Source organism: Elaeis guineensis, chromosome 5 (assembly GCF_000442705.2).
Source record: "Elaeis guineensis isolate ETL-2024a chromosome 5, EG11, whole genome shotgun sequence".
NCBI lineage: Eukaryota > Viridiplantae > Streptophyta > Magnoliopsida > Arecales > Arecaceae > Elaeis > Elaeis guineensis.
In genome coordinates, this window is record NC_025997.2 from 121,292,684 (window position 1) to 121,304,605 (window position 11,922).

General features: G+C 34.8%; 1 protein-coding gene across 7 annotated transcripts; it reads right to left on the reverse strand.

Annotated features, from left to right (window-relative positions):
- Window positions 1-1,529: 1,529 nt before the first annotated feature.
- LOC105046100 (putative inactive cysteine synthase 2) lies at window positions 1,530-11,171 on the reverse strand. Of its 7 annotated transcripts, XM_073258355.1 has the most exons (11): window positions 10,895-11,169; window positions 9,367-9,476; window positions 9,226-9,283; window positions 8,877-9,140; window positions 8,615-8,752; window positions 7,473-7,524; window positions 7,318-7,367; window positions 3,686-3,745; window positions 3,422-3,502; window positions 2,410-2,464; window positions 1,530-1,926 (listed from the first exon to the last, which is right to left on the reverse strand). In XM_073258355.1, the coding sequence occupies exons 1-10, from the start codon at window positions 11,108-11,110 to the stop codon at window positions 2,435-2,437; spliced, it is 1,059 nt and encodes a 352-aa protein (XP_073114456.1). In that variant the 5' UTR covers window positions 11,111-11,169; the 3' UTR covers window positions 1,530-1,926; window positions 2,410-2,434. The 7 variants fall into 7 exon arrangements, 5 of the variants coding, with proteins under 5 accessions (XP_073114456.1, XP_010922897.1, XP_073114457.1 ...); XM_010924595.3 differs by lacking the exon at window positions 2,410-2,464 and having other exon boundaries at window positions 10,895-11,167; XR_012141623.1 differs by lacking the exons at window positions 1,530-1,926; window positions 2,410-2,464; window positions 3,422-3,502; window positions 3,686-3,745 and adding exons at window positions 7,621-7,649; window positions 8,053-8,211; window positions 8,469-8,512 and having other exon boundaries at window positions 7,337-7,367; window positions 10,895-11,170.
- Between the last annotated feature and the right edge of the window lie 751 nt (window positions 11,172-11,922).

An 11,922-nucleotide genomic window follows, 5' to 3' on the forward strand; every position in this document is an offset into this window, starting at 1 on the left:
AATGTAACTACTACACTGCTAGGTAAAAAAAAAAAAAGACTACAAGAAAGATAAAAATTGATTGAAAATTTTTTTAAAAAAAATAAGATTTGCCAAGCCATTTCTCCTTTTTATAATAACTAGTAATATATATGTCAAAAATTGAAAGCCCATCTAATTTTATCATGCACTATACACATAAACATGTACTATTAGGCAGACCCATCAAGACTAGGCACGAATCTTAAGAGCAAAAAAATGATGGCTGTTGTCCCGTACAGATTGTTGCATTAAGTTGTATTATAGGCTCATAGTCATTCACCTCCTTTATTTTGAGAGTTGCACCATCCTTGCATAGACTACACTCTATGTAAAAAGGCAAAATTAACAAGTGCCATTACCAAAATGAAGATTGAGTCATGATTTTTTTAATCAGCTAATTGAAAAATAAGATTATAAATCACTTATCTAATTTTGATCACTTAAATAAATTTTAATATTCATCTCTGCTTTGATTTCTTAAATTCAGCCCTAAAAGGGATTAATTTACTAGATATTATTAATCAACCGTTAAAGAAATAAGCAAATATGTGATATAATTTTTCTCAACTTCCCATAGGATGGGATTAGATATTGGCCCCATATTGTAGTTAGAGCAGCCAACTTCCTATCATAAAACTCTTAAATTGTTCATATCGTTTCAGTTGATTATGCATATTACATTTTCAGGACGATTGTGAATACTATATTAATGCTATTTGAAAATAACTTACAAAATAAAGTATCCCATCTTTTACTAATTTCACAATACATTATTTCATGATATGCAATATGAAAATTAATTGTATTTAAGAAGAAAATTTTCATTGCTAATGCTTCATGCATGTATTGAAAACACAATACAAGGTTCGAACACTGCAAAAAAAAAAGGATGAGAAGGTGCCTACTGGTTTGGTTGGTAAAGACCTGAGTTCGTCTTGCTTTCACTGCAATTCCCAACTCATGTTCTTAATGAATTTCCTTCAAGTTTTTGTTTGTCTTCTCAACGGCAAAAAAAGGATGGATAAGAGCCATTTACCTGACCATGGACCACACGGATAACTAGAACATGAACAATCTGCAAGAAACCTTTTGCTCATGAGTCATACATGACGTATCTGACATGCCAGAATTCTAAATGCATTAAATTATGGTGGATTTCACAGGGTGAAGCTTGATCAAATCTCACATTGTTTATCGCCGCTTGTACCCTAAGACCAATGATCCTGAGAGCAAAAGCCAATGCAGCATGTTAATTTAACCACAACATTCTCATTTGCAAGCTTCAGCTATTTGTACCAATCACTCCCAAGATTGCCACATTCTAGAAAACCATTACAGAGAAGAAATAAGCGAAGGAACTGAAGGGCTCACTAAGAAATTGAGCTGAAAACAACACACCTATAGCACCAAGCTGTGGGCATGAAACAATGAAGTATGACCAACCCCAAATTGACAAATAACAATATTCAAGCAACCTCATAAGTCATGAGTCAAAAAAGAAAAAATGAAAAAAAAAAAAAGGCTGTGCAATTTTTTTTTAAAAAAAACTAATGTCTTATTTGAAACATTTTTTGACCGCAAGTTTTGCTCAAGACTTCATAGAACCTCTTCACATCTCTTGCCCATATACAAGAAAAAAAATTACACTTTCCATTGCAATTAGGAAAATCCAGCTTCCATAAAAAATTTGTTCGGCTGTGATCTTATGCTCCAGGGGGACTTGCTCCAGCAGAATCAGGGGTTTAAAAGCATGAAGATGCCTCGGTGGGCAATGGCTTCTGGAAATTATAAGAGCATTCTGACAGCATTTCTTCAAGTGCCCATGCAGTAATGCATGACTTCCTCGTGTATAGAGTGGAAAAGTACTGTGGATATGTATCTTTCACCAAAGCTTGGGAAAATGACCTGCAACATAAATTGCTGCATAATATCAGGTGGCTTGTCCTGACAATAAGATAAAAGGATAGTATATAGACAGTCAGATACACAGGTGGGTCACTCATGAAAGTGCAATCACAGATCATCATACCATAGTAAGGCTTATGCAAATGCATGCAATGCATTGTCTACAGAAATCTAAGGTCAGATGCAACACATTTTCTGATACTGCAGTACCTAGTGTAGTATTTTTATTCTTTGCAACTCTCTCTCTCTCTCATAGTGTTTGAATAAGAGATAATTAAAGTGTGCATCTAGCAAATGAATCTATCAACTTTAACTACATATGAAACAGCGTTGAGACATTTACTTGGGTGCCCCCAGAGGAAACCCGAGCATGGCTCTACAATAGTAGAAGTACAAGTTGTGCACAGTAATTTAACTATCAACGGAGACTTCCATGAAACCATTTTATCCAAAGAAACTACCCAAATTAGCGGATTGATTCACCTGTTCATTCTTTCAACTTTGTTCTTCAAGTGCGGTGGTTTTGGAGCATCTTTGCCTGTTGCAGGAGCTTTTGTGAGATTGTCTTTATTCTGACCCATTTCTTGATAGTGTTGTTGTAATATTGCCAAAATATGGTAAACCAGGGCCATAAACAGGTGCTTGCATCCCTCTTCCACTGAGAGGACTTCTTGGATGGTTTCCCCCCAAGTCTTTTCTTTCCCAGTAAAAGTTTTTCCCATGATTTTCATGTGGGTAATTATTATTCCATTAATTTCTATGAATTGGTTAGTGGTGCTCCCTCATTCAAGTGTTTCTGAGTCCAATAAACCAATCAGCTCCCTATTAAGCATGTGTAGGTATCATAATCAATACATAGGTTTGGCCCCAATTTTATTGGAGTGGAATACATCATGGTGTTGTGTCCCTTATGGCCTCTATTCATTTGGAGACCTGCATCAGAAAGGGCAGATTCATAATTGCAAGGATTTTCATCCTCATAATTTATAGTTGTAAGATAAATCTCTCCCAAATAGCAGATCTACTTTGGTGCTCGCCTCTTTGACTTTTCTATCATAGTATTGCTTGAACAGGAACAAAGGGCAAAATATTATCCATGGGACGACCATCTGCTCTCACTTCTGGATCTATATCTAGAGGTGCTTGTTCTAACAGAGTAATATCCTGTTCCAGGAAAGCCGCATGGCTACTAACATAGGTTTTTTGTTCATCTACTGTAGTAGTATCCTTTTGTTTCTATGGATCAGAATAACCCATGAATTAGGAGAGTTCAGTTCATAATTCCAATTTATTAGGGTATATTTTCTTAAGATTGGTGGGGCAACCTGACACTTTATGGTGTCACAAAACCATCAAAATTGCCTACTTAAAATTTGTGATATTAAATAATGGTGGAATGAAAAATAAAAGAAATTTAATAATGACCATAAGTTCATATTTTTCAGATTGCAAAATCTAATAGCATTATGTGAAGGATTAAAAGATATTTTCTCACCACAATCAGCTTTCCAGTGTTTTCAGGCCTTTTTGCCACATGGATGGCAGCAGCCGCAGCTGCTCCTGAAGATATACCGACCTGAAAAGTGATGATGCAATTTAGTAATTGAACGATAAATGAGATCTCATGGAGCAACCATTAGATATTAATCCAGTATGCTGAATTGTTTCAGTTCATCTAATTAAAAATAAGTGTCAAATCACATATAAATACTTCCAAAAAAAGTCATGCCACTTTTTTGAAGAACGAAATCGTGATTACCAACAAGCCTTCCTTTAATGCTAAAGTCCTTGCAACTTCGACAGCTTCAGCAGTAGTAATCTGCAAAAATTCAAGATACCACATTTTCTTAATGTCCAAAAACAACCAACTGTATTTTAATCTTTATGTGTCATGTAGAAGCATAAAGTAATCAAGGACAACAATTTGAATAAAAGCAAAAAGATGCAAGAGTATTTGGCAACAGGAACATTCTATGAATGCAGCTGCTTTTATTGGTGGATTAGCATAGCATTCACCTCACTTACACCATGTCAAGCTGTGAGAACGAGATGGCCTTCTATTAGTTTTGCATAACTTTTGATAACTACAGCCTCATGTAATAACAGAATGAAGAAGTTACGCTATCATTCTTAGAACTCCAAATGCCTGTTGTTTCTTAGTAAATTAAGTTCCATCAGTGCTCAATGGCATTTTATCATTCTTCCTGTGGTTTTTATGGTCTCAAAATGAAAAGGATGATTGATCACAGGCATTAGACCAATCATTTGCATTTCCAGACCACTGATTCAAGTTTCTAGTGTCGTCAATGAAAATGTCAACATGAGATTAGTACAATAGCACATCAAAGTAATATGCTAGATGCATGCTGATGCATATTGATACATTGTGAAATTATATATAGATATGGCCAAACTTATACATTGTTCGATTTGATTGACTTCCAGTATTATTTTTCCATATTCCAAGTCCATCTAACCTTTTCTGAGCTTCATGTCATTGTTCTGTCAACTTCTCCCAAAAGTATAAATGTATAATATACATGCATACAAATTTGTGATGTCTCCACACAGGCATGCACATATATGCTTAGGCCTATCTATCAACAACAATCACCTCTTTAATGACCTGAGATCGAATAGAAGGGTCAAAATTCTTATCAGGTCATTAAAAACATGTCTAAATATCACATTGGCTTGAAGTATTAAAACTAACTGAAAATAAAAATAATTAGGTATTCCAGTGTATCATAGCATTCCCTTATCATAACTTTCAATAGTGCGATGTATTTCTATGTTAACTTGGGTCATTATAAGAATGGTATGGCATGATATTCTACATCTAGCTAACTCTTAGCTAGCATAGGAAAGCAACGTGTTACTCCAACTTTAATCTTAGGGTGCCTCACATGACCGCTTTTTTATTTACATATGTCCTCCTGAACTAACATCAAGGTGGTCTGGATTTTCTACCAAGCACTGACTAGTCTAGCAAAATATTTAAATAGAGTTCTAGAAAAAAACATCAAACAGAATAGGCTATTACACCTGCTACTGAAATCATCTTGGCCATGACATGCTTATAATGATACTAGGATGGGTCAGAAAGATATAGAACACATTACTAATTCCTAATAAGTAGGAAGCTCAATATCTATTATGACATACACTACTTAAAGAATTAGATGAGGAGAGAGATGGGAAAGCACAAGAAAATTTGTTAGTTACCAAATCTTTATATTACAGGGGATACGCCTCTTTTGTACTAAACAGATGAATGACTAAACACTAGAGCTTCTTCCTTGTAAAAGATCCAACAATTAGTGAATTATCTCAGCATATAATAAGTATGTATAAATGTAATATTTTATATATATATATATATATATATATAGAGAGAGAGAGAGAGAGAGAGAGAGAGAGCGTATCAAGTGAGAGGAGTGGCTTAATGTGAGAGGTGAGAGGGCATAATAATAACCCTTGGATCCACATCAACGATTCAGATGAAAACGTGGTTGTCCAAACTGTCCAAATACCCCTAGGGTTTATTCATTCCTTCCTTTTTTAGTTTTTTTAACACGCGCGCGCTCGCACGCAGCGCTCATCTAAACCATAGATGTGGATCCAAGGATTATTATTATATCCTCTCACATTAAGCCACTCCACTCACTTGAAACGTTTATGTATATATATATATATAGCACAACATTAATCTTTTCTTGATTTTGCTTGGTTTACAATCATACTTTCTAAGAGATGTTGATATATTAAATCCTTTCTTACTACTCCAACCCATGTGATTTTTAGTCTGTTTCTATCCCTCTTCTACATGTATCAAATCACTCCTTCATACAGATGCATCTCTAAGTCTACTCTGTACATGGCTAAACTATCTAACCCATCCTCCTCTCAATCTATTCTCAATTGGTGCTATCTTCATTTTTTTATGAATGATGTCATTTCTTATTCCATCTTTTCTTATATTACCATACATCCATCTCAACATTTTAATTTCAGCCACACTCATCTTATGCACATGTTGTTTTCTAGCTACCCAACATTCTGTAATATAAAGTATAGCTAGCAGTATGGCTGTTCTTTAATTTGGAAGGTATTCCATAATCATATAATATTCCAATTGTACTTCTCTATTTCACCCAACCTGCTTTAATCTTACAGATAACATTCTCTTCAATCTACTCCTTATTAGTAATCAATAATAAATACCCAAAAATGATCAATTTTGAGAACTTCATGATCCTCAATTTTCACTCCAACTTCATCTCTCTTTCTGATTTTACAAAAATTACATTCTATGTATTCTATTTTGGTCTTGCTTAACCTAAAATCCTTGGATTCTAATGCACCCATCCACTAGTCCAGTTTATGATTAACTTGATTTTAGTTTCATTCAATAAAAGAGCAAGCACCAAGGAATGTCGCCTTGAATATGCCTAGCAAGCTCATCCATAAATAGCACAAAAAGGTAAGGACTTAAAGCAGATCTTTGGTGCAAACCTATTGTGATTGGATACTCGCTAGTATTATCACTAGTAGTTCTCAAACTAGTAACCGCTCTATCATACATGTCCTTAATCACAATAATATATTTGACAGAACTCCCTTTTTTTCTAATACTCACCATAAGACTTTTTTAGGAACTCTATCATATACTTTATAACAATAAAAGCCACAAGAAGATCTTGCCTCTTTTTTCTAGACTTCTTCATTAACCTCCAAAGGAGAAAAACAGCTTCGATTGTCGACCTTCCTAGAATAAAATCAAATTGGTTCTCCGATATTTTTCCATCATACCTCAATCTATGCTCCATCATCCTCACCCAAAGTTTTATAATATTGCTCATGAGTTTAATACCATGATAGAACAATTTTAATAAACTTTTATTCTTATAAATCAGTATAGTGCTTTTCTTCCATTTATTAGGCATCTTCTTGGTCTTTAAAATTTCATTAAATAAATTAACCAACCAAGTTACTGTCACGTCATTTAAACACTTCCAAACCTCCATAAGGATTCAATCATGTCTAACTGCTATTCCTAATTTCATCTTTTTCATAGCCTTCTTTACCTGAGGTACTCTAATTTTATGTGTAAACATTTTATCCACAGTAGAACTAGTGAGGCATCCTAATCATCAACATGACTTTCGTTGAGTAGCTTATCAAAATAACTTGCTTCACAAAGTTGTTGATAGTTACATATTACAATTGATGCTAGAGCAAAAATGAACTCTACTTCCTTTCTCTTTAAAAAATAAAAACGAATGGATCTTTAATGTAATTCAAGAAGATTGCTGACACATACATAACAAAACTCATCACTTATATTTTGAAAATAACAAAGCAATGCAAATCAAAATTTTGCATCCCAACCTTTAGGACCTCATCAAGCAATTTTACATCCAAAATGCTTGGCACAAAACCTGCCCAAAGCATTGTAATAGAACCAAATAGTGAGTACTGTAAAATAAGAAAATTCAAGCAAAAAAAGATCTGAACTTTGTTGCACGATGGTATCTGTCATTCACCTGGGTTTTCTCCAGAAATGACGCTAGTTTCAGCAGGTTCAACTCCAATTATCTAAGGATAAAAAGGGAAGATTATGAGAGATATAATGATCAATAGACCAACCTGAATTCCAACTCTGAAGGCTCCAAAAGAGAATATCATGATCACCGTTCAGTGAAACTTTGGAATTTTCTGAACTGAAAGATCCAGATAAACATGGGCAGTGAAACACTGAATGCTCAAACAATGGAAGCATAAGGAATATTCCACAATTTTATTTTCAAAAGAAGCTAAAGATAAAAGAGATTTAACTATAAGTATAAACATATAAACTACAAGCAATCAAGGTAACTTCCTAGAAGAGACTACTCAATGGCGGTGGCTGCATATATATATCTGCCAGCGAATGCCATTAAGCAAGATAGCATGCTACCACCCACCATATAAAATCAAGCTCAGTTTCATACAGGCATAATAAGTAGTATCGTGGAATTATTTACAAAATTTAGTGATGATCACTTAATGCCACTCTGTTTCTCATTCCCTCTTTCCATGATTAAATTAATAATACGGCTTAAACATTATTACATTGCATCGAACCTTGCAAGAAGTTGATCCCCCTTAGAGGCCTTTTTTTTTTCTGAAAATTTACTTTTCTATGTAAATCAACTTTACATAGATTTTTAGGTTCCTCCACTCGGTGGCCGCATATGATAGTTAATAGATCCAAGGGTAGCAGCTACAACTCAACCAACAGCCCTGAGAAACATGAAAATTAAGATGGTAAATTATTATTATCATTACTAGAAATAATTTAACATCATGTCAAAAGCCCTGTCAACTAGAAGTAATGTTCTTATTTGGTATAGTTCACATTGATTTTCTGCACCCTAACTGATAAATCAAAGAGATGAGAGATAGCAAGGTTTGCTGTACACTACCGTACCATACCGAACAGCGTACCGACACTATAATAGGATGGTATTAGTACGGGAGCCGGTACTAAGATGACGAACCTTAAGAGATAGATATTGTAGTTTGGGGTGGTCAGAGATATCATCTAGCAAAACAATAATTGTTGGGCAAATAGGCAAATTACTAATAAAATCAACATCAAGAATCACAATATTACATGAGTTACAACCAAGGGAAAGCTACAGACCTTAATGTCTTTATTCATCATTTTCAAATAACGTCCTGCACCTGTGATAGTACCACCTGTTCCTATGCTTGAAACGAATATATCAACGCTACCCACCGTATCCTCCCATATTTCTGGGCCTGTGGTTTCAAAGTGGATCTGTAATTTATCCAAATCATGTCTTAATAAAACCTTCATCCAAAACTATAGAAATACTTAGGCTTATATTTGATGCTTGACATAAAGTAGCTACAAATAAAAAGAAATCACCTAGACCAACAACCTTTGTATTAGCTGGGTTGTCAAACTGCTGAAACATGTATGCATTTGGTGTCCGGTGAACAATTTCTTCAGCCTTGTCAACTGCTCCCTTTATTCCTTTTGCAGGATCTGTTAAAACAATTTCTGCTCCAAGAGCACGAAGGAGAATACGTCTCTCCAAATTTATAGATGCAGGCATAGTTACAATAAGCTTGTATCCTCTAGCTGCAGCAACAAATGCGATACCCACTCCAGTATTTCCACTAGTTGGTTCTACTAAAGTGCTCTGCATGATGATAGAATTTTGAGCATGATGCATGATGATTTAGAGGCACAAACAACAGCAAGAAATAGCTAGTCAAGAAGATCACCTTCCTGGGAGAAATAAACCCTTTTTCTTCAGCATCAGTTATCATGCTATATCCAATCCTGGATGGTAAATGAGAAATTACTTTAAAGTGTACAGAAGCATCAAATAAATCAATACAAATGTTTTGATGGTAGAAATTTACCTATCTTTAACACTTCGACAAGGTTCAACTGACTCAAGTTTTGCAGCAATATTAGCGACACAACCTTCTACTACTTTGTTGAGATATATCATAGGCGTCTTACCAATTAACTGATTAAAATTACAAAATCAAAATTATATTAGAAAACGTGTGGCACAATGTAAAATCAGATTCTGCATTACAAAATCGGCACACACTGGATTTTCTGGCATGCTGATTCAACATATCAAAACAGCAATCAGTCTCAGTGATTAATTTAGTACCATAAACTGGCAGATAGCTACTTTCTCAAAGCATTCACTGTGACATAATTCATCGAAAGTATTCTAAGCATCCAGTTTTCTTGCCTTTCACGCACAGAGAGTTTCAAAGAAGTACACTATACAAATGATATATAGGAATAAATGGCAACATTGCTTGTCTGATTTCTACAAGTTACTTGATCCAAGGCAGGATTTATTCATTATTACAGAAGTTTACAGTAGTGCGTGCCAAAGCGTAGAAGGTGAAAAAACACAACAACAAAGTGAAATTGCTTGTTAGGAACAAAAGTTAAAGAACGTAGAGCCCTTAGTCAAACATCATAAGATGGCGGAAAAAGTTTCAAGAAAAAGCATGCCAACAACAATGACCTTATTTCTCCAGTTTCTTCAATTTTTTGAGAACATATTGTTCTAGCAGTCTTCTATTTGAAGATCATTTACCACAAGCATATCTGCTAAAGCACCGATCTCTTCCTTCTTACATCGACATCGCATTCACACCTCTTATGACGTCAAAACAATCTTCAAACATGATTTCAATGTTTTATAAGTGCCTTTCTGGCTTATTGCTTCATTATATAGTATTCTCAGAATCCCCTACCACTTTATAGCGAACATATTTATTCAAGCATTTCATATGTGTTCGCCCAGGAAACAGCTTGACCTTACTTCTTGTTCCACAAATAACAAAAGCCGCATTGTGAGACCGAGAAATATTATCTTGATAGATTTCTTGAATTTAGCTGATAAAAGGCAATATGGGGCAGATATCACCAAACCCAACGGTTGAATCCCCTAAAATTTACCCCCTTTTCTTAACCCCTTTCATTGATGCCATAAGCCTCAGACCCCTTGCTACTGCTAAACTCCTAATCATCCTTTAAAAAATAATAATAATTCATTAAAAAATTTAAAAAAAACCGTCAAGGAAAAAGAAAAAGGAAAAAAATAATAATGCTGAATCATCCATGATAACTATATCAGGAATTTTGTTTTTCTTTCCCAATCCAGTTTCAAGATTTATATATCCCAAGATTTGCCAAAAAGAAAATAAAAAACAAAAGAAGCAGCTTTGCAGTCTAAGTTGGCCCGTACTATAGACAACCAAGAAACAAAGGAAAATGCGACATATAGCAGGAAGCAATAACCCAAAAGAGTTAAACCCACTATAGTTCCACCGATCAATAACAGGAGCAATATATAAGAGAAGAAAGAAAAAAAGAAATCACCCGGGGAATGTTATGGATTGAGGGTTCGAAATGGACCTGGGTGACGTCCTCTGCGATGTTGACGGTGTCGACCTCCTCCTCAGCATGGAGAGAAACGGCTTTGGCCGAGACAACGAGGGGTTTTCTTGCCGGAACGGCATTGACGGAGGAACGGACGGAGAGGAGGGGCGCTCGGGAGGGGATAAACGAGCGCGCCGGCAGAGGAGGGCAGAGGGGAGCAATGGGGAGAGCCGACGGGGACGCCACCGCCATCGCCGGGTTTTAGAAGACGGGATTGGACTCCACTGCGGCAGTGGATAGCGAACATAAGGGGTTTAGGATTACCGCGTGGGTCTTATCCGTACTAACCATTTGAGGTATTACAGTAGTATTTTTACGGTATTAATAATGACTGAAAATAAAGTCAAATTGATGATTCTATGATTATTTACTCTTATATCTCCATATTATTTAATTATTTTATTAGTTTTTTAATTTTTATAATAATTTATGCCAAGCAGGCTCATTATAATCGCTCAATAATTATGAAAATATTTTTTTTCTAAACTTGGAGAGAGGTTTAACAACGATAACCCTCATGATAATTTTATTTAAATATCTTTCTCAAAAAATTTGAAGCTTAAAGTAATATTATATATTATTAACAAGAGAATGCTAATAACAATTAAAACAGTCGTAGTAGAACTCGAAAATTTTTTTATATTTAAAATGTGGTATAGCAATTATTTTTTTAGAAAATAGATAATATTGCCACACTTATCCATGACATTCCCCTATCATATATGGGGTTAGTATTTAACTAAGGATCAAATTAATGATTTTGAAAAAAAAAATTAACATGTTTCCAAAGAGTTTTTGGGGCAAGATGGATCATGCCACCCCCCAACTCCTAAAAAAAAAAAATCATGAACAAATCTATTGTCATCTAATCCATGTCCAAATTTTTAATATTATTCTATATCTAAAATCTGATATTAATAGCATTTGTGGATGCATTATATTGGTAACAAATGTATATAAAAGTTTCTTTTCTTGTTAAACAGATTTTTTTTTGCTTATGATCA